Source organism: Lissotriton vulgaris, chromosome 5 (genome assembly GCF_964263255.1).
Source record: "Lissotriton vulgaris chromosome 5, aLisVul1.2, whole genome shotgun sequence".
Classification (NCBI taxonomy): Eukaryota; Metazoa; Chordata; class Amphibia; order Caudata; family Salamandridae; genus Lissotriton; species Lissotriton vulgaris.
The window spans coordinates 1180038041-1180065180 of NC_141693.1; the positions used below are offsets into that span (position 1 = coordinate 1180038041).

The window sequence follows — 27140 nt, forward strand, 5'->3', positions numbered from 1 at the left end:
ACCCTAGCTGTTATAGACTGCTTTATGTCCCGGTTTTTTCTTTCCACAACAGAATTTCCCTCGGGATGGAATGAAGAAGAATACTGCAATTCAACGCCCAAACTGGCCATGGCTTCTTTGTAAGCTCGAGAGCTAAATGCAGGACCCTGGTCAAAGTGTAGTGGGCCTATTGTGTATGTGCTGATAAAGACTCACAAATCTTTTATAACAGTATGAGCGTCAGCCGAGCGCTGAGGCCACATCCAAATGAACCCTGAGCACGAATCCACTATGACCATGATATATTTATAGGTACCATCCCTCTGTAAGGGACTGCAGTGATCCAGGTAAACGCAAGCTAATGGTTTATCTGAAATTAACAGGAGCATCTGCGCAGGACGTTTCACTGTAGAGACTTTCATCTTTTGCCAGATTTCACATTCCAAAACCTAGTTTCTGGTCTGTTTCCTCATGCGTGGCCACCAGTATCTCTGTTTTAATAACAACACTGTAGCGGAAACACCTGCGTGTGCAGAGGCGAGCCCTTCATGTGCTGCTAAAATTAGTCCTAATCTATGTTCCATGTTTGGAATTACTCTATCCCCCACTTCAGGAATTCGAGCAAACGGACTCACAAATCTTTTATAACAGTTCGAGCGTCAGCCGAGCACTGAGGCCACATCCAAAGGAACCTAGAGCACCAGTCCACTGCGACCATAATATATTTATAGTTAACATACCTTTGTAAGGGACTGCAGTGGTCCAGGTAAACACATGCTAATGGTTTATCTGAGATTAACAGAGGCATCTGTGCAGGACATTTCACAGTAGAGACTTTAATCTTTTGGCATATTTTACAGTCCAGGACCTAGTTTCTGGTCTGTTTCCTAATGCCGGGCTACCAGTATCGTTGTTTTAATAACGACACTGTGGCGGAAACACCTGCATGAGCAGAGGCAAGCTCTTTATGTGCTGCCAGGATTAGTCCTAATCTATGTTCCATGTTTGGAATCACCCTATTCCCCACTCCAAGGATTCGAGCAAACTGAACACTGTTCGCATCAATTACATATGAGTATTTGAGTGGAAACCTTTTAGGTTACACTGCGCCTCTGTCTTTGCTTGAAGCATTTACAACCAGTATTATTTCAATGTCTATTTTTGTTTTTGAACAAGTGATTGCAGCTACGGAAGACGGTTGCACAGCCCCCTTCGCGGCTTCATCAGCCAAAGAATTCTCTACAACGTGAAAGCCATCACGTTGATGACTCAGTGTGTGTATCACATGAGTATTTTGTAGTCCGTCTTGCAACTGAACTACTTGTTCCCAAAGCGTTTTATTCTTAATTGTGCCACCTTTTGCATCTTTGAAACCATTTTTAAGCCAATTCTGTAAATATTCATTATAAGATTGTACAGAATAGAACTCTCACACTATGAGTGTGGGGAATTCGCGATCCGTATTTTCAAGTGCCATTATGAATGCTCGTAGTTCAGCTCGCTGAGCTGCACAATCTCCTAGAGATTCTGTTTTTGTGACCATAGGTCTGAATTTGCCATTGCGCATACGGCCTTTAACGATCGCGCATGCCGCACTATAAGCTTGCTCACCTGCCGTAGCGGGTTGTGCAGATCCGTCAGTATAAATTAAACATTCATACTGGTCAAGAGGAAGAATTTCAGTAGGCAGAGGACATTCTTGTTCCTATTGCAGGAATGCTTGTGTTTTCAAAAAAAGGTTCAAAAACGTATTCAACATCAGTTGCAGCAAGAGAATTAACCCATTGTATCCATCTCGGATGTAAAGCTTTTGCATTTGGAATGCTTGCTTTTGTCACCGCCTCTAAGGCTGGTACAGGTGTTACGACCATAATGCGTTTTCCCTGTGCTAGGGCTCTCTCTTTTGCTACAGCTGTTTAAACTGCTGTCAGAATTTTTTCTGTAGAAGTTAATTTCATTTCTGCTTGTGTGTACAAATGTGATTTGTATGCAATTGGTACTTTTTCACCTTCGTTAAAAGTTAAGTAGGTGAATCCACATTGACCCGGAATGATTCGGAACACTAAGTTGCTTATGTTTACGCATGTTTGTAAACATTTTGTTGCTAACGTGTCAGCTTTTATATATTTATTTATTAGGCTTATAGAGCGCGACAGCTACCCAAGAAGGGTTTCCCGGCGCTAGCTGAAACATGAACCTCAAGACACAGAAAGCCAAGGGTTACTGATTAAACAGCCAGGTTTTAATGGCCTTACGGAAACAACCGTAACAACTTTCAGAGTGTATATCAATTTGGAAGGGAGTTCCAGAGTCTAGGACCCAGGACGGAAAAGGACCTGCCGCCTATTCTTGAAAATCGGTACTTTGGCACACAGAAAAGAGCTTGAGAGGAAGAACGAAGTGTGCGTGTAGGAGAATACATTTTTACCAGAGTTTGCAAATATCTGGGGGCTTTCCCTGTTTTGATTTTGTGCATAAGACTCAGGGCTTTAAACTTCACACGGTTCTCCACTCTGAGCCAATGAAGATCCCTAAGGCGTCCTGAGATATGCTTGTCTCTTTTACAGCCGCAAAGTAGACGTGCCGCGGCATTCTGGACCATTTGGCGGCACCGAGTAACTGCCTTGGTAGCCCCCAGGTAGAGTACGTTACCGTAATCCAGCCAGGAGGTCACCAAGGCATTGACCACAGACCTCTGGGTGTCCCCAGGCAACATCCAAAGAATCTTCCTCAGCCAGCGCAGAATAGTAAAGCATGTGGCCGCCACTTTCTTCTCTTGGGCTTGCATAGTTAGCCCATTATCTATAGTCACTCCCAGGTTGCGAACATGCTCAGATGGAGATGGAATGGGGCCCATTTCAGCTGGCCAATGCTTAGAACTCCACAGATCTTGCTTTTTCCCAAAGATCAAGACCTCTGTCTCCCCTCCATTCAGCTTGAGTAAGTTATGGTTCATCCAGATGGCTATTTCCCTAAGACCCATCTGAAGGATGGAGGTGGAGGCTTGATCAGATTGTGATAGGGAGAAAACGATCTGTGAGTCGTCATCATATGAGAACAGCGTGAGCCCTGCACGATTGGCGATGTGAGCCAAGGAAGTGACATACAGATTGAAGAGGAGAGGGCTTAGAATTGAGCCCTGGGGCACACCGTGAGGTGATGAGTATGCTTTAGATATTGAGGACTGAGAGAAGATTTGAAAGGTCCGATCAGTTAAGAAAGATGCCAACCATTTAAGAGCATTGCCACCAATACCCAAGGCAGCCAGTGATCTGAGGAGGATGTTATGGGAGATAGTGTTGAGAAGCTTAAAGTGAACGCAACATTTCTGTGTGTTCTTGTGTCCAATTTATTGTTTTAAAATCAGGTTTGATTAATTCGTAGAGAGGTTTAACCTTTTCTGCGTAGGTTAAAATCTAAGTTCTTCCAAATTTCAGGAAAACCTAAAAACAACTGTAAGTTTTTCAGCGTTTTTGGAGGTTGGAGCAGGGCACACTTTTCTAAAAAGTTGGCTGCCAGGCTTTTGCCTTAACTTGATAACTCATATCCTAGGAAAAAGACGTTGAGATGGGCAATTCTTGATTTCCTAAAATTGAATTTATAACCCTCAGAGGCGAAACCCAGTATAATGGTGTTCACCCTGTTCAAGTGCCTATCCAAGTCATTGTCTGTTAGATAGATATCATCGACATATGACAATGCTTCATCATCATAAGTTTGTAGTAACTCTGTTACCCTTGCTGAGAATAACCTCGGGCTATTCTTGAACCCCTGGGGGAGTCGACAACATTGACGCTGAGTGCCATTATTGAGAAAGCGTTCAAATACCTACTATCAGGTGCAATGTTTTGATAAAAGAAACCATTTGAAATATCTAATGTGGTTTTATATTTTTTACGCACAATGTTATTCATTAATGCTGTACTATGTGCATTTTGCATTGTAAATGTTTTATAACAAGAGTTTAAGTGTCTGTAATCCAAAACTAGACGATATGTATGGTCTGGTTTGGAGACAGGAAACAAAGGATTGTTCATTGATGAAGTGCATGTTTCAATCACCCCTCGGTATTCAAAGTGATCTAAAATCTCCCTGACCTGTTTTTTAGCTTCTTGCTTAACTAGATACTGCCTTTGTGCAGTTGGTTGATTTTTTAACTGGATTTTATGGTAAGGTGAGTTCTCATCCCATCCTACATGATTTTTATATAATGCTGGAGCTTGGGCCACTGCCCATTTCCTGGCATAAGTATAGTTTAAATGTGCTGGAATATGGTTAGAAAAGGCTGGCATAATGATGTCTTCGCCATGTGGACACTCTCTGACAAATTCTGGTGGCCAGTCCCGTTCTGCTAGAAAGTTGCTCCCAGAAGAGTGCTTTCACTTTTCTTGGTATGTCTACCTCCATCCGGAGTGTTATTTCATATAACTTTTGTGGAGAACTAACCCTGGTGTCTGCAGTTTCAACTTGAATGTCTTCATTCGGGTCCACTGTCTCCATAAGTCCCTTCAGGTTCCGGCGAGCTATTGATACTTCTGCTGCGCTGTCCAACATTGTCTGAGCCCATTCTCCGTTTTTTAGTTGTGTTCTCAGAATCCTCGGCATGTCTGATTTTTAGACCTGCTACTTTCTTTTTGGTGAATTGAGATTTTGGTTTGCTTTTCTGAACGTGTTGCTCGTCTTTGGACTTCACCCGTTCTTCTTTTTGATCTGACCGTCCTCTTCTTTCGGATGTCTGTGATGATATCTGAAAGGTACGAGAGGAACGTATATCAGTATCTTGATACCTGTCAGTTTTTCTCCAATTATCCCTATTCCTGAGGTTAGACCTCCTTTCAGAGGGCTCCTTTTGAGGAGACCTACCTCGGGAATGAGAACGCTTCTCTTTGGAAGGTTGTTTACTATTTTCCCACTTCTTTTTAGAATATGTAGGATTGTTTTAAGTAAAGACCTTTTCAGGACTTTCTGACAGTTGGGGTCTAACTGTATAATTCTATTAACTTTTGTATGTTACTAAGTAATTCTTCGTCCTCTAGCAAGTGAAGGTATATTTATACCTTGAATGTGTTTAGGAATGCCAGTATTGACGTACAAGTCGGGCATAAGAACATCATGAATGAACCCCTAAGGAATAGATGTTCATGCATAATAAATGAGTTCTTGGAGATATCAATATCCAGGCAATGGGAAGTACTAAAGGCTTAAGAGTCTGGTTTTCCAAGAACTTGTTGTGACAAAGAGGATCGGATGTAGTTGACCATGCCTGTATTTGGCTAGCATGAGCAATGCCTAAATAAGGGCTGGATTTCTTTACCTAAATAAGGGCAATATGGATTGTACCTATATAAGGGCATACATCAAGAAATCTATATACAGTATCTAAATCAACACACAACAATGTTGTTGGTTTAACATGGCTGCTGTTAGATATAAAGAAGATAGAAATGCCTAATCCTCGCCTCCATGTCCTGACATAGAATTTAATTTCCTTAAGAAAAAGTCCTAGGATATCTACAATATTAAATCTCTCTAAGATACATAAAAGTTTAGAGAAACCCCCAGGGATAATAATACTAGGTGTTTGTATTCAAACCACTCTGCAAGTACATAGATCTCTTCTTGAAACTATTTCATGCAAAATACCAAGTCATATGTAAGAGACACCAGGGAAGTGATCAAGATGATTGAAAATCAGCCATTTGATCCATCTAACCAAGTATTGGCCAACCTAGATGTAGCCTCTTTGTACACTAGTGTTCCCCAGGAACAAGCCCTGGACTTGATGTGTGAGGTCCTGAATAGTAGAGAGAGCCCCACTTGGTTCCCAACTGAGTTTATAGTAGAATTGCTAAGAATAGCAATGACTAAAATCATGTTTGTGTTCCGTAATAAATACTACTTTCAAACCAAGTGAGTAGCCATGGGGGATGGATTCGCACCGGACCTAGCCAACCTGTACATGGACAAATATGGGGTTGCACATATATAAACAACTGAAAACCACTTTCTTGATAACATTACACTTTGGAAGAGATATATCGATGATATACTAATGATATTGTCAGGTGAAGAACAGACAGTTTTCCTTGTGGCTAAATGAAAGATCCCGGGATATCAAATTCACCATCACGTACAGTAGAGAGAAAATCAATTTTATGGATCTCAGCATAAAATACAGGATACCATTTTTTACTGTATCCTATATAAGAAACCTTGTGAGTGCTATACACTGCTTAGGTACACAAGTCACCACCCAAGAAACCTGTGTGACAATTTCCATACTTGACTGTTCCTCAGAATTCAGAATTCATAGGAGCTGCACCCTTAGGGTTGATTACTTCAATTAGACTGGCCTACTGCTTGAAAGATTAAAGGAAAGAGGCTACGCTAATGGGCTTTTGAAAATGGCATGGAAAAGAGCATTGTGTTGTCCTCGTGACACCTTACTTAAGACAAATGATAACTCAGACACTTCAGTAATTTTATGTTACCACATTATATACCCAAAGTAATGCTAGCAAAATGATAATCAACAAATATTGGAACCTAGTTTCAGATGACTTAGACATGGAGGGTAAACCATTGTATGCATTCAAGAGAGGGAGCAACGTGAGGGACTTTGTTGTTAGTTCCCAGCCCAGGACATCACAGGCCCCCAATCTGACATCGCAATTATACTTACCCCCATTGGTTGGTCACTCAAAGTGTGGAAGATGTAAGACCTGCAAATTACCAGCTGAAAGCAAGAAATTCAAATGCATGAATCACAACTACACCCTGAAACATCATACCAACTGTAACAGCACAGATGTGGTATATGTGATCTAAAGTCCACATATACCTCCTGGTCACTCTTGCATTCCCCAGGACAATACCCTAGGACCCAGGTATCTGTGCACCCAGAGCTCTGGCAGGGTCCAGCCGAAAGTGGTCAGTTGGGCCATCTATTGGTATGGAGTCCTGCCTTTGGTCTCTCTAGACTATTAATTACAATGGTGTGACCTTGTGTCCCACAAAAACTGAGCATGTAACAGTATATAGTGACAATGGGTTCTGTTGGGAAAGGATAATTTCTTTCAACACTTTTAACTTTTCCCTTTCATTTTAACATATCAATAAATGATTCCAACACACATGGATTGGAACTTCATGTATTTTATTTACTTTTCGAGGTTACGGAAAAAAAAGTTTAAAAAAAGGCTGCTTCAGACAGTGACAAAGGTGATGTGCTCGTGCAGTGTTCATGTGACTTAGACAAAATAACGGAGGAAATGTATTGTTGATAAATCAATTACATCAGTAGAGTGCACATCTGTTTTCAATAAATCCATACATGTCGGGAAATTATATTCGTTTTTGATGCTTTTCTGCCGGATTTTAGAGCTAATGCGGGGCACAGTAAAAACATCATCGACGTATCAACCCTTCTTATCGTGTTTCTTACAAACATCTAAATGGGTCTTCATCAGGACAAAAAACATATGCAGCCTATATAGTAAAAGAGATGTATAGTGTATAAGCATGTGCGTTGTTGCATAAAAATCCTTTGTTTAGTAGCATGACTAAATCAGGACTCACCTGAAATACTTAAAAAAGGTCCCATATGTATCCTGGATCCAGGAGCACAAGCAATGTGCTGGGTAGTTTAGGAAAATACCCCAAAAAGGAAATATATTTCCATGTCAATGTTAATCCATTAATAGACTGGTTAAGCAATTTTAGTAATAATAATCATGCCTTGTCTCACCTCCCAACCAGGATGGGGGCGTATGCGGGCGGTGCAGCTTTGTGGATTCAGAAGGTTTCCACAGGGACACTACAAACTTGTCCTGACTATAGGATCCTTAGTACAAAATGTGTGTCAGTAGTGTAACCCATTCTAAAACCTGAATGGTATTGACCAATTGTCCATGTGAGTTTCCAATCTTAACTATTACTTCAAAGGTGGTTGATAAGATTGGCACCTCTATCAGCTGCAAGGCAGCTTGTGGAGCCCGGAGGTCTCCATGGGGACAGTGAATACTTGTTCTTGGTATAGAACCCTTTCTATAAAATGCATATATTGATTTATTAATCAAAAGGTTTTCAACAAAAAACCTCAATGCATTATTGAAATCCTCAAGTATATTGGCTGCTAGGTTTTACCTATTGCTTCAGAAAACTGGAGAATACATCTCCACCTCTCTTGGTGCACTTAGAGATACTGAAGCGCAACATCACTCAGTGCTTAGATGTTTCATTGTATCTATTGGGTGATGCCAGGAGGATTATTGCGGATACAGTGTATCCCGAAGACTTTGTTCCATGTGTGGGTGATAAATTGTATTTTTTAGGCATTTAGAGTGCCAGGAGCATTATAGCAGGTACAGTGTATTCCCCAGGCATTACTCAGTTTTTTGATGGTACATTTGAGCATAGAAGCCGGTACAGATTATTCCAGAAGTAATGGTCACTGCAATGTATGATATAAGTTATTCAAGTGTCGCTTTGAACTTAATTGATCAAAAGTATTATAGAAAGGGCGAAGTTTGGAATGAATCCCTTCGTATATTATGAAGCCCTTTTGTGTTCAAGGAGCGTTTGGAGTCTTCTTGTATTAACAAGTGTAATGCTTATCACCAATTGCAGTGTAGTGCATTCCTAAGATAATCAATACACATATTGGCATTTAATGGTGATTTTGTGTGCCGTAGTAAAGTGTGTCATGTTTTCCACTTTCAGAGAGTTGGGTCAGGGTGCTGAGGTTTGCCCAGAGAGGGTACACCCAAAGAGGGCAAGAAAACCAGGTTTGTTCTGCTTGGAGCTTTTTGCTGCACTGGAAACTGGTTCACTTAGACCTCATGGTAAAAGAATCCAGTCTTGCGAAGCCCTACCTGGGTACAGTGTACAGCCTTGCATCAGTGGAGTTTTTTTGAGAGTCAAATAAAATGAGCAAGTCCAAGAGTAAAACCTTGGACCAGGCAATAAATCTATTCTAGAGGCAAAATGATTGAGGCAGCCACCAATCCAGTGTTGTACCTCCCGTAGTTTGGCACCAGAAGAACAACTTCAACGAACATTTGGACTACGATAAAGAAGACTAAATTAGAAGGTAAAAACTTTGACTGGAATAACCTGTTTTCATATATTTTTGCTTATTAAACCAATTTATAAACAAAGGAAAATGTGAGAATTTTAGTATGTTGTTTTCTTGACTTCAAAATTGCTGGTACTCCTTAAACTTAACATACATTTCTAAGGAGAACAGTCTGCTGCTTGAGCCATAGTTACTAGGATTCAGAAGAGGTTCACTGAGACTTGTGTAGCAATCCAACCAGTGTATGGTCGTTATGTTTTTGAGCCCCCATTTCCAAATTAATAACCCAGTTTCTGACACTAGTGTATTTGCAAGCTGAAGCATTGACGATTCTGGACAATCTTATTTCAGCTTACGATGTATCTCCCTTCTATCTGAGTGGGAATGACAGAGTATCTCTGTTTTTGTAGTAGTTTTTCGTTTCTTTCTCATCGGGAAATTGGTGCTAAGCACACCTGGCACTTTTAGGAAGCAATTTGACGAATGCAGGCCACAGTACAGTGTGGCTAAACAGCCTGATACTTGCAGATTTGAAGGCCGATTTAGTTTCAGAAGGGCTAAGTTCATCCTATTATTTATGATTTGTCCCTCCCGTCTTTGGATTATTTTTGTTAAGTTGACAGGAGAGATAACATGTCCCCCTCACACATAAGTTATTCCTGGCACTCCACCTTTGTCGGACAGATTCTCCCCATCAATTAATGACACACCTTACCAATCACATTCTCCTGAGACGTCCCACACCCAAAACTTAACATCTGCTCTTCCCTAAACTATTTCCTGCTGGACGGCTGAGTGGGTAGCTACATGATTGATTTTTTCGCTGGTTTTCTTGTGGCTAGGTAAGGGTAGAGGTTACTTTGGTTGTTCTTTAGTACCCTTTGGATCAGCTGCTTGGTGCTGACTCTATGCGGGGGGGGGGGGGGGGGGAGTGGGTGAGGAGTATGTTTTAATCAATTGGACTTTTTGGGTATCAGCATGTGGCCGCTCTTCCCTCAGTGCCTGATTAGATTTTGCGATGTCCTCCACGTTGCCCTTAGTGTCACATTTGCTGAGTCACCTTTTCACCAGTCAAGGTTTGTATTTAATCTTACTGTTATAGGCCTAAAGGAGGCCTGCTTTCCTCTCTTTTGGGTTGAGTTTGCAGTTTGAACAGTGCTGATTGGCATTATGACTGTCCTGTTTTACACCAGCTCTTTCTAACCTAGGGATTGTTTGGTGTTCTACTTCTCAGGATTAAGCCTGGTTTCTTAGTTCAGTTATATGTGCATCCTTTTTGTTTTCTTCAGTGTGGTTGGTCCTAAGATCTGACGGGGAGAGGATGTACAGGAGAAATCTTCTGCCCCACCTTATTCAATGTTGCATCTGGCGTTGTTCACCTTAGCGATACTTAGATTAGCAGTGTTGTCTATGTTAGTCCTTCTCATGTTTTTTTGACTTATCTATGGCCGTTTTACTACTTCAATTTAAAAATGGATCTGTATGATATGGTTTAATAGCATATGGATGAGAGTGGACACATTAGTTATTTTTTGTTAAGCGTTTTGAAGAACCCGGTTGACTTGTTGGAGGGAGACATGTTCTTTCACACCATTCAAGTCCTTTATGGCGTCCATCTTGTGCTTGCATGGATGACTGCCTTCATGAGTCCTTATGGCTCAGTTTTTCTTACCAGGTTTCTCCTCAGACACTTCTCCTGGGGTTTATTGTTTGGTTTTGATTCATGAGGTGAGGAATCTGCAGGTATTAGTATATCTATCAAACAAATTAGCTATTTACCTTTTCTAACAATGTTTCTGATGGATACTCTTGTCTGCTTGCAGATTCCTCATCAACTCACTTTTCTTCTTGTTTTAGATATATTATATACATATTAAGTTTCAAGTTCGTTTTTTTAACCTGCATTTCTGTTTCATTCATAAATCTTGTACTTGCATTTAAGGCCATGGACAAGGGCAGGAATTGCATCACATCCAGGAGGTACCGGTTGTGAGGAAATGCTATTTATTACATTTTGTGGTTGTGCGACCACACCGTGAAATTAACTCAAAAACCTGTATTGTATCCAGTTATGGCTCATTTGGAAAACCTAACCTCAACTGGGAGGCTGTGGCTTCAAGCAGTCAGGCTTTAACAAAGGGGCAAGTGCAAAGCATTTAGAATTACCAAAACAATTGAATTAGAAAGAAACATGAAAAAAAGGAAATCCGACACAAATTTACATAAGTAGGTCTCATTTTGTACGAATTTTTAGACATCAAAATAAATTAAATCCACCGGAATTTCCAGAGCTATACGTTTTATAATGTTGTGTTCAGGTATTCCCGTCTGCTTTATGCATCCAACTCCATCAGAAAGCAAATCACAAGGGCCCGTAAGGATTAGCAAGACAGTTAACTTGTAGTCAGAGCCGTCTCCAGTTCAGTTCCAGGCTCTATGATCAAACCGCCATAGACATCAATAGAGTGGTCCTGAGGCAAGGCATACAGGATGCTGATCATGTTGATGAGGGTCTTCCAAGGGCTTTCCCACGGTCTACAAACACAGTGGGATTACTTTGGCCACGGAAGTCAATGTTCCTCGAAGCCCAGGGGAAGTCAACTCAAAAATCAGTTGCCACTGGTCTACCAGCTTCCTGTCTCAGCAAAACCAGTGGTTCCTTTTACCTCAGGCTAGTCTATGTCCTTGGTGACCAACCGTCACTTCAGTGACTCTCTTGGGTCCAACAGACTCTGGTGCAACTTGTGAGTGTCAGAGCTTGTTTTTCCTGACTGCATTTCGGCTTTAAGCAGCGACTAAGTGTTTGTGGCTACCAACTCCCCAAAGCAGAGTCTTCAACTTTTGTGGCCTTGGAGTTGTACCAGGAATTCAGCCAATTGACTCTTGGATTCCCCCCTTTCTGCCTGTGGCTGGTGGGATGACTTTTCCTCAAGTAGGGCACCACAGGTACTGTCCTCTCTTTCCTAGCCCAGGAATACTGGGTGCAGTCCAGTCTTTGGTGCATCTCTCTTTGCCAGGTCCAGGGAACAGCAGGCGGTCCCTTTTTGGTCTTTTCTCCAGTACAGATGTAATCTGTGGTCTGGGTCCCAGGAGTGCCGTTTGTATGCCCATAGCTTGCTCTCTGGGATGTGGTGGCTACTAGCCAATAGGCTACCTGGTCACTTCCTGCCTTATGACGACTTCCTGCAATGTGTGGCATCTAGCTATCTCAGAGCGCAGTATTCTGCCCACTCCCAAGATGACAAAATAATTCTCATGGTATGTGGAGCTTGATAGCACATCCTCTAGATGTGCTACCTGAGGGCTGTATGCCCACGGGAATCCTGGTTTGAAAACTGTTTCCCCCGCTCTGTCACCGACACCAGCCTGTTTACTTGAGCAAAGGAGCTACCCTTCTTGTGTGTGTTCTCCATTTGCCCTTCAAGGCAGCTACCCCTTTGAAGCTAAGCTTTTGGTCTCGCACCCTGTTTGGCTTCCTGCCAGGGAGAGGTGACACCTGTTTTAGCAGCAGCCCTCTATTGTGCCCTTTCATGGGATTCATTCACACCTCACTTCAATATGGCAGAAAGCTGTCTTGTGGTCAGCATCTGTAAATGGTGACTGAAAAACTTGGGCAACAGAGTAGCTACTTTCTAAAGTTGCCTTTTACTCAAACATTACATTAAATTCGACGTGGGCATCAAATTGGATGTAATCAAATGATTCTTTAATTCCTTGAAGTATCAACTTTAGAGATCCCATTCAGATGTTAGTACAATGTGTAAACCTGTACTTGTCAATGAGGCTACTAGCCCTTCTACAGTAAAAACTACAATTTGGTGGTGTTACCCTTAGTACATACGAAATACTTGTCCTACTTCTTATTATACTGTCCCCTACCTTAGGGCTCGTCTGGCCTACCTTAGGGGTGACACATAATTTAAAAAGGAACTTCTGGACTTTAAAACTAGTTTAGATAGCAAAGTCAAATTAGTAGTTTAAAATTGCTCTACCTGTCTGTAGTGGCAGGATGGAGAGACATGTTTTACTTTGTCACACTCATGGTTGCACCATAAGTTCTGCAGCCTAAGAGGGACACTTTAATTTACAGGCTATGTCCACTCCTGATATCAAACACTAGGGACTTGTAAGTAACTTAAGCTAATTTTGGAATAAGCCAATTAAATATACACTTTTTAAGGGCCACAGCCCTGACTCTGAGGTCTGATTAGCAGGCAGTCCAAAACTTAAGGGTGGTTCATGCAAAAAGAGGCATTTCCTTACACTGGCATTGAATGGGAGCAATGATGCCTAGCTATGTAGTGCTGTTTCATCTTTTTCAAATCCAGTATGGCCCCTGAGGAGATTCAAGAGGTGAGAACTCTGAAAGTGTATCCACCAGAAATGTAATTACTGAAGGTAAGTATCTAATTAGCTTGAGTATTTTGAGTGTCAACTATTTGTGGTGGTATGGGCGCTTTACATACCTTTTGTAATCATAAACTACCACTGAAGTAAAAAGGTACATTATAAGATCATTCTGATGGTGGGAGAACATCTGAACATGGAAATGCTGCAAATAAGGGTCAGTTTCCTCTCCTCTTCAGCATCCTGGGCTGGGAACACACATAGTATAGTGTTGACCCCTCACTACTACAAGTTCCGTACTACTTCAGTCAAGCAGTTTTTCTGTTTACCTCCATTGATTAAAGCTCCTCTCCCAGGACTCTAGTCCTAAGAGTGAGTTCCATGGAAGTCCTGCTATTTGATTAGACAGAGCACACATCCTGTCAATCCCATGTACAACTGCCTTATAGTGTGTCGCATTTAGTACATTTTGGGCCATGTACAAACTCTTCCAACACAGTTTGTAACCTCCATGTTGAATGATTTTGCCTACACAGGGTTTTCTTCATTTAATCCCTGCATGTTGATGAAGCTGGAAGAGCACATTGTGTACCTTCTATACAGCAAAATAATCCTAATCAGATGCCTTATTGTACAGTAACAAGAATGTCATATGCTTCTAGATGTTGCACTGCAGTGTTTGGGCACCACGTGGGAGCTGCACCGACCTTACCTCATCAAATCAGGCACCCTCTCACATCTCCTGAGACTGGCATTGGAGCAACAAAAGCAGGCGGCGGCAGCAGCTTTGGATTTAACAGAGAAAAAGGTCACAGGTGAGCTCTCTGATCTCAGAGGATAGACCAACAACCGTGCATATAACCAGTGATGTCAGCAAAATGTTTGGGGGTAGTGAGAGTCGTAAATGCACCTTGTTCCCTTTCTGATCTCAAAGACCTCACAGGAAGTAACACCACATAAGTAAACAACACTACAAAATGTGTAAAATTAATAAAAGAACAAAGGTATTAAAACTTCTAAATGGCTTTTCTAGATTGGATCCCCATATTAACTAGGGTTGAAACTGTCAGGGTACACTCCGCAGGGTCCAATTGCAGCAATAAGTGCTCCACCTCCTGACCTCACCAACACCCTGATATATAGATACACAGGGTGTTCGAGCGATCGGGCGAGGGAAATAAAGATAAAATCGGGAGGGACGGAAGGGTGCAGCAGGGAAGGGACAGCTGTAAGACAAAAAACACGCACAGTTATAACACACATAGGAATACTACTCTCAGTTCATTCTCGCTAATGTCTGTCTATTCACCTGGCTCATATTCTCCACAAATGCCCTCCTGCTGCTGTAGGTAGATATATGTATATGACAGAATATGTTCCTGATCCCTAGTGATAGAAAGAACACATTATGACACATATCCATACATGTTTCAAGCACAACCACATTAGGAAAGTTTCATAGTGGAAAGAAACGCACCCCCTAGTATTATTTTCATACTATAAAGATGTTTCATGTGAATACTGTTTTCCAGTAGAATGATTAACCTTATCCTCAGGTTAGTAGTAGTCCAAAATATCATGAAATCTAAAATCCTTAGAAACAAGGGTTCCAATTCACCCAATCCACGTAAATACAGAATAGATTACACAAACGGCAAGATGTAGCTGATTTACTACTATCTTCCGCTGTAATTGTTCAGTAATTGTTTCTTTCACAATCACGAAGAACCATGCATGGTATACCAAACTCTAAATACGGCGAAGTGTAGGGCTACCCACTACTTCCCGCTTTGGCACCTGTATAAGTGCAATCCAACTTTCCCCAGCTACCGCGGGACAACTCCACAGGGCTCCGTTCACGAAGCCAGCCTAGAGCAAGGAAACCCGTTGGGGGCACAGAAGAACCCTCGACAGTAAAGTACCAGTAGAGCCACAACAAGCAGGAGGCTTTCGTACTCACGCTTCACGTCGGTACTTCTCTTCAAACAAATGCCGTCGGAAACTAATGAGCGACCCGCTCACCAGTCGAACAGCAGAACGAAAGGAAACGTCCCGGAAGCAAAGGGATTTGAGGAAAGATGCTAGGCAAGCACCGCGCTCGGAAACCCCGAGCCGAATCCAACACAACATAAGCCAAAGATACTTCGAAATAAGGGCAGAAGACAGCAAGGAGACCTTCCTCACTGCAGCTTAGACTGAAACTAGAAAAATAGTCAAAATCACGCACAAAGTCTACTGGACCCACCCATATTTATACTCCAGGGAAACACACAGGTCTTATGGGGCATGTAGTTCATAATTTAGGTAGGCGCTGCTACGCAATCCTGACAGAAACATTTGCCATCAGCCGTTATAAACCCAGGTCACATCTATTACAGTCCGGGTTGGAGCGCTACTTAATATGCCCAATTACTATCATCATCTGGTATGTTTAGCCCGTTTTACTCCGGATCAACTTCCTAATTCCAAGCATAGTCTCTTATTCTCATTCACAGCCTTTAATGCCTGGCCCAAGACGTACCAAAATAGGAAAAAATTGAAACCTAAAGCACAATAAAATCCCCACTCCAACTTATAAAAAGAGAGAACATTTTAATAAGCAAAATGACACCAAAACGACAATAAGAGGAGATGTCAATATGAATTTTTAAATATTTCTGTCTTAAAAATGCTAATGAAAATAAAGCACCACATGTAAGTCAGTTGTTGCAGTAGACCAGGACCAATGTGCAATGTCAGCACGCCTTTGATGGAGGCACGGTCAGATCCCGGTGAAAGTCTGGAAGTCAAAACGTAGAAACAGTTTCTAAGTCCGACTTCAGAAATGGACCTTGTCACTTTTTTAACAAGAATATTGAAAGTTTATATAAGTTCCCGCGTGGGATGCCGCTGAGATGGTAGGTACTGCAATGGAACTGAAGACTGGATAGTTGAAGCAGGTTGGTCCTGCTGAAGCTTTTAAGATTATTTTCTGAGATTGTTTGCACTAAGGTTTTTGCATGTCTCTCTAAGAGACCTATCAGGCAGGATTTGACCCTTGTGTGCCAACAGAAGGGAAGTAACCCTTACCATGAAAGTCCAGTAAAGCTCCAAGGAGTCTTAACTGCCCATTCAGGTCGACCTGGCAATCAAAATCATCTCTTATGTAGCTCCTGGGAGGAATTTCACACCTTATTACGGTCAAGCTTTAGGGCGGGGAAATGGAAGCTTTCTAAAAGTTATTTTTCCTAAATATTGATTGAAAATATAACTTCATCAGTGAGTCAGTCAGTCAAAAATCTTTATTTCGATGTAAAAATCACAAAAGATAGTACATATTACATAGGGGTGAGAAAGTGTAAGATACAAACATATTGCAACCTAAAAATAAATTAGATAGATTTGTTTCAAGCCTTCCTAATAAAATTAATGATTACACAATAAATAGCTAAAAAACGACTAAAAAACACCCCTGCAGGACTGCCGTCTCGGGTGACCATATGTCCTAGATTCAGCATACAAATCAGTTTAGAGATCATTCAATGACATTACAATAAAGTGCATAGTGCATGAACAGTCACCTAAAACCAGGGAGCGTAAAACATTTACCTAAAACTCCTCTCTTTTAAATGAATCACCCACACCCAGCCCAAAAACTTAGCAACAGCAATCACAATGGACTCTTCAGTGGATGTTTTTAGAATTCTGAGTGCCTCGCTACTTAACCGGGTCCCCAGGTTTCAACACAGAGGTTTCAGCCATCTGGACCTGGGGTTACTGTAGGCTGGGCAAGCAAACAAAATGTGTGCCAGTGATTCGTTAGAGTTAGGACAAAATGGACAGTTGCTACCATTCGAGCTGCACCATTTATTTGTAAATACATTAATATGAAGCAAACCCACCCTAAACTGATGGTACAGTTTCCTGTCTTTGGGGGTGGTAAGTAAATCCCAGTACCCTTCATATTTCGCTTCATGCTTGATCTCAATGAAGTCTCTGGATAATGAGGGCCCAGTAAAAGCAGCGAACCGTTTCATAACAAGCCAGTTCCAGTATGCTGCCTTAAACTCTCGTTTAGCTGGAAATACGCTGTCATCCAGGGATGCCCATAAACAGCTCATCCCCATCTCGCAGAGAGTGGCTTTTACTCGCCTTAGCCACAAAGGTTTGCTCATACCATCAGCCTCCCTAACTTCTATTAAAGCTTGGGCATAGTGTGAAAGCTCTGGGGTAACCCGGAGCCTTCTCCAGTAAGCCAGTGGCCTAAAATGTGCCACATCCTCGATCGAATAGCAACCCAGATCTAAGAATAAGGGTATTAACGGGGTAGACTGTGGTAGGCCAATTAGTGACCTCAAAAAATGTTTTGGGCTTTCACTAAGGGATCTAGGTTGGCATACCCCCACAATTCTGCCTCATATAAGATCGAAGCTCTAATCTTTGAGGAATAAACTTGAAGAGCAGGAGCGATTGGTTTGGTATATGATGAATGGTGCTCCTTCAACAGGGCACCTGAGAGTTGGGCATGCTTGACAGAGAACAAGTCTGTTTGAGGCTTCCAGCTTAATTTATTGCCGATGGTAACCCCTAGATAGGTAAAATTCTGTATTTGTTCCAGAGTACTATCCTTCATTACGACTCTGCCCTTAATATTCCTATGTTTATGCAGGACCATATATTTTGTTTTATCTCCATTGACTACAAGGTTGCGGTCCTGACAGAACTCCTCGAATCTCAAAAGGGCACACTTTAGGCCCTTTCGTGTCTTGGAGAGTATAAGGGTGTTGTCAGCAAACATAAGCAGCGGGATCCTCATCCCAGCTAAAGTGGTTGCATCCGTGGGATAATTATGAAAATACTGCACTACCTCATTATATATAATGAGAAGAGAGTTGGTGCTAGAACGCACCCCTGTCTTACACCCTTCTCTACAGGAACCTTTTTGGTGGTGCTCCCCTGCGCATCCCATCTCACCTGCGTGTAGTTTGCTTCATGTAGCTTAACCAAAAATGCCAGAATTTCTAATGGCATACCTAATGCCAAAAAGATACGCCACATCTTAGAGCGGGGAACAAGGTCAAAAGCCGATTTAAGGTCGACGAAGGTTGCATAGATTGCACCTCCCCCTAGCACTACAGTACGCCAATATATCAGGATAAACCTGAACACTTGATCAATGGTACTAGTACAGCAGCGAAATCCCATCTGAAGTGGGGACAAGATGTCACATTCCTCAATCCAGGACTGGATTCTGCTCAGTACCAACCTAGCCGTTACTTTTTGTATGAAGTCAATAAGGCTTATCGGCCTATAATTTCCTGGTTGGGTGCGATCCCCTTTCTTATAAATAGGAAGTATTTCTGCTCCTGCCCAAGTACCGGGCACAGATGCTCCACTTGCAATGGCGTTCACAAGGAGCTGGATGTAAGATGCCCAGTTGGTATATCATGAAGGAACAGATCTGCGGGGATGCAGCCCGGCCCGGGCACCCTGCCTCTCTGGACTGAGATTAAGGCATTTTCCACATCTTCCTTTCTAAAATGCAGAGTGGATAAGGGAGGTGGCATATAAAAACAGTCTTGCGTCTCCCCACAATGTGCAAACTGGGCTTTAAAATGCGATGCCCACTGGTCTTGGTCTACATAGTTCACAGGCACCTTACTTGGTGCCCCACTGCCCCATTTCACCAAGTGCCAGAAGGTAGACATATTTCTCCCTGAACATGCCTTAAGCAGTTCGGCCCAGTGGTGTTCATCCCAGTCCCTTTTGGCTCGTTGTTGGGCTGCCTTATATTCAGCCCTAGCCCTATGAATATCATCCCTATTTTTTTAACTAATTGCCCTAGCTAGGGTTCTGTAGGCCGTGCGACAGGAAGTGTCATACCAGGCGGCCGCCTTAAATCCCGAGTGTATCTGCATTTTTTTGTTTTTAGAAATAAGAAAGCCTTTTAAGCTGATAAAAATGTCCTCATGGACCTGCACAACTACTGAATTAAGCTCTTCCTGCGTGGCACATGTCTGTAGTGTACCTAGTGCATTGACTAACAAACTACTCATTAGCATCAAGTGCTCATCATTTTTAATCACGTTTGACCATTTAACTTGCCAATTAACATTTGACAATATAGCCTCCACATAATCCGTAGGTGCCTCCGAACTAACAACTTGAGCAGTACTTTAGGGACGTAGGGAGAGCACTTGCGGGTTATGGTCACTCTCGGTGTGTTCACATACCAACATATCTATTAAGTTGGACCAAAATTCCTTATTAAGCAGGAAGAAATCAATACGACTGCTACGCACCCTGTGTTAAAAGTATGCGAGCACTGCTTGTCTGAGGCTGATCTCCCATTGTCTGCCCTGACTCCCTGTTCCAAACAGAATACTTTTAGTTGAATCGCTGCACATGTCCATTTGTTAATTGGAGGAAGATCCAGCGAGGGGATGGACCACTGAGCATCCTCTTCTGCACTAAGGTTTACATCATAAAGGTCCAGGGGTTCAAATGTACAATTAAAATCACTAGCTATTTTCAAATTTATTATCACTGCTATGTTCAGTTAAAAATGTATCTAAAAAACTAACAGTGGGAGAGACTTTCCCACCTTGCACACCCCTTGCATACCCCTTCCTTGCATAGACATTGATAAGTAGCAGGTCTAGTACATTAGCCTGCTGGATCCTAATTATAAGGTGTCCTTGCAATTAATGTAGAACTTCATCATTAAATGGAGCTTCAAAACAGTTTGGACCTTATTTCAAAGTTAACATGAGATTTAGAAAGAGGATGTAAATGGTATTCATGTTTAATACCATGGAAGAGTGAAAGGTCAGGTATACCAAGTAGTGTTTGAATCTGCAACCGCAAAGTCAAATGCAGAAATCTGCAGTGCATGCCCTAGCCACAGATTCACTAGACTGTCTTGCAGTTTTGTTTCTCTGCCATGACAATAGACCTCAGGGCCCAGAATGCAAAGGACAAAGTTGGCCTGGGTGAGCTACTCCCACCAGATGTAGGATAACCTGGGCATAATAAAACCTTTTCTTTATAGTGATTTGCTATTATGGTTGCATTTACAGATAAGCTAACGCTATCTTCACTGTCAATCATCATGTGTCAAATATCTAGCCTCTTGCATGTTTGTTTAATGTCTTTAGTGCATAGAAAGATGCATTGCTTGCCTGCGGTTTTCATTGGCTTCATTCTTACGAACAATTGTAAGCCATGACAGAATTTGTGTATATCGAATCTGCTACAGTGAGCTCTATCTGATTGCCAGCAGTTGGAGTCAGACCTAATCCCTAGTGCCGAAAGATGAAAGACTTTTCTTTAGAAAATGTGCCATGCTCTTATGCTTAAAACATTGACACTGAAGGAATGTTCAGACTAGCCAAAGGGTCCATGTAAGTATTCAATTTTGTAGCTGGGCTGAAATGTCTTTATTGCATGAGGGCTCTTCAATGAGAAGGCTTCAGATGAACTTGTCGACTCTTCAACTCATGAAAACGTAGAGTGGATATTTGTGTGAAGAACGAAGGTTTCATCTGCGTCAGCCAGTAAAACAGATAGGGTTAGGAGCCTTTAGGAGCCTGTAGCATTCCAGAGAAAATACTCTGGGCCTGATTTAGATGTTAGCGGAGAGAAATACTCCATCACAAACAAACCAGTTATATCTTATGGAGACCACAATGCGCCGGACAGGGTATCCTCATATTTGTGACGGAGTGTTCCATCTGCTGCGATCTAAATACGGCCCTTTATCACAGATATGGCATTGTGCTGCCTATGGGAGTTGCTGGCACGGTAAGCAGGTTGCTGCTTCGCACTACAGGGACGCCATGTATTCTCTGGTGAAATGTACAGCAAACACAGTGGCCGCTTCAAAGCTCTTTTTTTTCTCTTTAGCCAAGCTGCACAGCAGGACTAAACAATTGCAAAGCCAATAGGTCCTGAATGGAGAGACCAGTTGGCTTTGCCAATGCTTGTTGACCAGGGGATCATAAATGGGACTCAAGGTGACATACCAGCCACCCTCGGCCTCAGGCAAATGGGCAGTGATTCCCCCTGAAAATCCATTTGTGTCCATGCCTAATTTGGCCCTGCTTTTGGTCTCACTCTGGAATCGGATTCTATTGACCGGTTTCATAAACCAGTGCAATCTGTGTGGAAACTGTGTGATACTAGAATTACAATGTTTTCTCCAAATACCCAGATTTTCACTGTAGTTAAAGCCTCTAACTACCATGTCAGGTACTGAATCGCATTCTTTCTCAGATCACGTTTTACAATAAATGCCTTTGTTTCATCCAGGGTCATTGTACTAACTAAGGCTTTGTTCTGTTGGTTCCAGAGAGTCCATCTGTACCAGGAAATTAGTAAATATTCGAAAATTTGAACGCATTTCTTCTGTGGTGAAATGTCTGTACCGGCTTCCTGTCAAGCAAACCAATGCTATTTTAGCCATTATGTCTAGTGTATTTGGGCATTCAATTACTTCATCCCAATATTGCTCGGAAACAGTCTTTTTTCCGTTCAGCCCAGTAAATATTCCATCATATCTTCTTTCCAGACTTGTCAGGGGTTCTTTCAAAGATAAAATGGAATATTATTTGAACAAGCCACCTCTTAAAATTTAGTTTCAGGAACAAAAGAATTATAGGGCTGTTCTATGTGACTCAGGGCCAGATATATCCAAAACGTGCACACAAATGACACTGACTTTATATAACAGGTCTTTAATTTTGCCATAGATACTAATTGCAAAATGTCCAGTCGTAGGGGGTTGTTAAATAGTCTGCCTAATAAATACTAATTAGGTAGGTCTCTATTTGTGACCCTCTGTGGTTGGATACCAAAGCAGGGGTGGTGGCTTTCAAGCAACAGTTTAACACAGCGGTTCTTGACCTCTGGTCCAGGTACACTGGTGGTCCGCACAGCCTACTCAGGGGGTCCACAACTGCTTAGAATATTACAATTTTGAACAGATTAATCACATGCACATAAATAAAGAAGCAACATTGAAAATGTTAAACCTTCCTGTGAATGTTTAGGAAATTGGAACCGGAGGCTAAAAATTAAGCTGGAATCCTCAGATTGATTTATGGGAGCAGCGCAAGTGCATCAAACTGACTCTACTATGTTCCTTGAGCGGCCTCAATTGAATTTAGAAAGACTCAAAGCTTCCCTTAAAATTGTAGATTTTTTTTATACTTGTTTGTGAATTATTTAAAATATTTAATTATTTGTGTATTTGTTTGATGAGTGATTGTTTCCGGGGTTTGTTTTGTGTAGTTTGTGGTTGAAATCATTGAAAATACTTAGGCTAGTGTCCCCTCTTTTCAGTAATGACTCTGTGGGGGTTCCCGGATTCCAGTAATGATTGTGTGGGGGTCCCTGGGTTTAGGTAATGATTAAGTGGGGTCCAAAAAAAGTAAAAAGTTTAGGAACCACTGGCAAAACACAATACCTGTATTTGGAGTCCCAAACGGATAACTTTTATTTTTCAAGCAGTTTAACTACCTTAAAGGGATTGGTGCTGTTCTAAAAAGAAGGAAGCATTGGCAAATGCCAATAGGTTTCGCATTTGCCAGATTTAGAGCTATTGGTGTTTCTAAATAGCATTGTCTTTTACCCATGTGTTTTGGCTTTGTGTGGACTGGATGCATGTGGTGTGGAGTGGTATTATATAAGTTGATTGGAATTACTAGGGAATTGTATGGAATGAAATTGTGTGAAATGGAGTCGATGTGTGTGGTGGAATCATGTGGCATGGGGATCGATGGGTGAGAGCTGCACAGAATAGATAGACAGGAAGACAGGTGGATAGGTATTTTGTGCACTAAGTGCTGAATGAACTCTAGACAGAGGAGCAGAAAGATTGTGTGAGAAAGAGAGAATGAAGAGGAGAGCAAGCAGCAGACGCATAAAGAGGTAGGTCCTGTGTAAGCACAAGACACCCCAAGAAGAGGAGGGGAACTTCGGATTGAGGGACAGAAAACTTGAAAATGGATGGGAAAGAAACTGCTCTTGAAAACCTGCAGTCAATCACATGAAAGATGCAGGAAGTGTGCATGAGTAAGTGAGAGAGAGGGGTGAGAGAGAGTACGAGAGATAGGGATTGGTTGCTCTCCTCAAAGAAACCTTATTAACCTAACAGTAAGGCAGGTGTTCAGAGAGGCAATGGCCACCCACCAGTTAACGGCTGGGCACCTAGTATCGGCATTAGACCGAGAGAGGAGTGTGGACCGCAAGAGAGAGAGAGAGCAAGTAAGGAGACGGGCTTTGCACATCTTCCAGTTTCCAAGTACAAGTGAGATCAGCTTTGAGATGATGGGGAGGGGTCAGAGGTGGACAAATGCTCAGCATGAGAAGGTGCAGGAAGGCAGTATGTATGAGCAGGTAGTACAGAGAGGAATCGGGAAGTGGGCGGGAGGGATGAAAGAGGGAGTGAGATTGGAAATAGGGCCCAAACTCTGTAATAACACAATAGCTTTAACACTCACGATCTACATATACGTTGCATCATCAACGAGCAAGGTAGCTCTGTGTACAGAGCGCCTGCTGCTTAGTGTGCCATAAATTAAAGAAATGTCCCGAGCACAACACTGAGTCACACCATAAATGTTGTAGAGATAAATATTAGTTTGGAGGTTTGTGAGTTATAAGGTCTCATGACATACACCAACTTCGATTGAGATAGCTAACTGGTTGTGCGTTTGTCTCTGTGCAAGGCCACAGCCACATGTAAAAAAGGGCACAAATGGAAAGCGTAATACCCACAATCTTAAAGGAAAGGTGTGCTTTAGAAAAAGATGAACATACATATACATTGCACGACGAGTGAGCAAGATAGCTCATTGTGTAGAGTACCTGCTGCTGAGAGTGTGCCATAAATGGAAGAAATATCCCAAACTTAACACTGACGAGCACCGTAAATGTTGTAAAATAATCAGTCATTCTAATATCCCCACCGTCTTGTTTAGAATTTAATGATGGTAATGAATGGGAGAATCAAAATGGGTAGGATGCTCAACTTCGGTCATGTGTGCATCCCTCATCCCAAGAAACCATGCACAAAAACTTTGCTGAGCTCTTCGTGTCCTGTCATTTGCGGTACGCTAATATCAAAATCATCACGATATCATGACCTTTATGAAACGGGTTCAGAATCACAGAACCTCACTAGTTTTGCCTGGTCCATTCTTGAGGGGTGCCAGGGTGTCGGCGCAGTTGGAAATCCATCGGTGGCAGTTGCACACTGCGGTGTCATCGTCTGTAAGCGTTGGCGGAGTGGTGGTGCTGAGGGAGTTGATGAGACGTTCTTGGGTGGCCTTGATCCAGCTGCGAGGGGGGAGATGATGGCAGTGGTGTACGGTGGGCATGGTGAAGACGTGATGTATACAATGATGGTCGGTCCAGGAGAGTCTGGTGGTGTAGCTGTAGTTGAAGTTCCCGCTGGCGGAGGAGATGTGCTCGACCATGTGCCTTGGTGTGTGGCTTGCTGCAGTGACTAGTTGCTTGAGTCTGATGTTGGGAAGCTTCCGGGGGGGGGGGTTGGGGGGGGGTTGGTGTTCTGGTCACTGGGGTTGTCCAGGTGGAACTTAAGTTCACCGAGTGGGATGTTGTCGGTGGATGGGGGAGCCTGGGGTGCAATGAGGTCTACAGTGGTATCGGAGAATGGTGGTCCATGCCCCCCCCGGGCCTGCAGATGAGGGTGCCACAGAGGATGGGGTTTGGGTTGGTCCAGATCTGGAAGTTGAGGTGTTCCATGTTCACCGTTGGGTCAATAGAGTATGTGGTCAGTCGGAGTGTGATGGCAATGCCTCCTCCTGGGCGTTTGAGGTGGTCCTTGCAGGTAAATTAGTAGCCTTCAGTGATGGCGATGGCAATGTCCGGTCCGGAACAACAGAGGTTGGCCCTGGCAGGCGATGTGGCGTGCAGGGTTGATGACGAGGAGGGTGCTGGCGTCGTACCGGTGGAGTGTCCAAGAGGAAGGGTGCTTGGTGCTGAGCGCATTCCAAGGTTGATGGCAATGCCTCCTCCTGGACGGTCGGGGTGGTCCTTGTGGGTGATTTAGTAGCCCTCAGTGATGGAATGGTGATGTCGGGTCCGGAGCAGAGGTTGGTCCTGCAGGCGATTTAGCGTACAGGGTTGATGACGAAGAGTGTGCTGCCATCGTAGCGGTGGAGTGTCCAAGAGGAAGGGTGCTTGGTGCTGAGCTCGTTCTAGGGGCAGCCGGACCGAGATGGGCTTGCCTATGGCTTGCCTTTGGCACGGGAGACGTCCATTACAAAGCAGGCATTATATCGTAATGCCTTTACAACGCAACTACAACAACCCAGGTGCCTTTTCATCGCATTCCATTACAATGCATTGTGAGGTTAGTAATGCAATATTTTTAAGTTTTAGGGCGGGGATGGATTTAGGGTGTCGGAGATGAAATTTGGGGTGTATTATGGGGTGAAAATTGGGTTGTGTTTTGGGGGCAATTATGAAAATAGGAGTGTGCATTTTGGTCAAATATGATTTTTAGGGAGTGTTTTGGGGGCTCAAATATAAATTTTAGGGTTCAGGGTTTGCTTTGGGGTGTAAGGTTAGCTTTAGGGTTGCACTCACTGCAGTGGGAATAGTAATATTTACATCTCCGCTATCCAACACCTTCCCTAATGTTGCCATTTGCCTAGTATTAGTATGCATTGTAATGGAATGCAATGTAATGGTATGCTTTGTAACTTCAAATATACCTTTGGCACACCATTGGTACGATCGCTGCCCATGGCCGCACAGCGGCCGCTTTTGAGAAGTGCTGCGGGGGGAACTGGACATCTGGGAGGTAGGAAAAACCAGAAAGGACACTGGTTGGTGCGTGGACGCAGGTGTGAGCGGGTGTTGTAAATATTTAAATGAGCGAAATCTTACCTTGAGGCCGTGTCCCGTGTCTCCGTTGCTCCTGCTCTCCTAAGTCTGCTTCCAGGAACAGGAAGTAGGAAGAAAGGCTCCCTCCCCTTAGACAATCACAACGCTGCAACGCGGCGTTGGGATTGATCATTGGTGCCGGACAAGGCGTTCAGCCAGGGGCTGGAGGGGTGGGATGTTCTTCATGCAGGCTGTCTGAGTGGGCTGACCACACAGTCATTGCGCACTTGAGTAGGCATGTCACTCTGCCCCTGCCCTGCTCGTGAGTGGAGCAGCCCTACCCACCCTCCCGCCCGCAAAAGAAACATAGCACGATTACATCAGGAAGATATCATCTTGTGATGATTTTTCTTCTTCTTGCACTGCTTGAAAGCAGTGGGTAGATGCTCTTCCGCCATAGCGGATGAGCCGGCACTGAGGGTGTATCATCTACATGTGCTAGGCCTGTGCGACTTGACCCCCGGGCCTCCCCATCTACGTGTCCTACCTTCTCTTTACCTGCACATTGACACTGTGGCACAATGCACTGCACTCTCTCCTAATCTGTGAATCAGCCAGCAAAAGCCTCTGCCAGGTGGAATTTCACAAGCCTGGGTAAAGCAGTCGCCGACAAGTCCGCTGTTGAACCTCCTGATGCAGTTGATGCAGCAGGGCCCCCTTATGCATGAAGTTGCAGCCCTCCCACCACAGAAGTTCGGCACAGCTCAGGGGCCTCATCCTCCACAGTGTCTAGCCAGTGCAACATCATCCGGCCTGTGATGCAGAGAGGCGCCGCCCACCATTGGTTAACCCCTCCTTGCACCCCGGTGTAGTGGTGGATCGTAGTACGTGATGCAGACCTCCC

General features: G+C 43.1%; 1 protein-coding gene across 1 annotated transcript in view; it reads left to right on the forward strand.

Moving 5' to 3' along the window:
- Positions 1–27140, forward strand: part of BTBD16 (BTB domain containing 16) — an 887756-nt gene that overhangs the window by 183666 nt on the left and 676950 nt on the right. The window contains exon 6 of the mRNA XM_086920301.1: positions 14065–14217. Within this exon, the coding sequence (XP_086776427.1) occupies positions 14065–14217 (153 nt within the window). The remainder of the gene's footprint in view (positions 1–14064; positions 14218–27140) is intronic.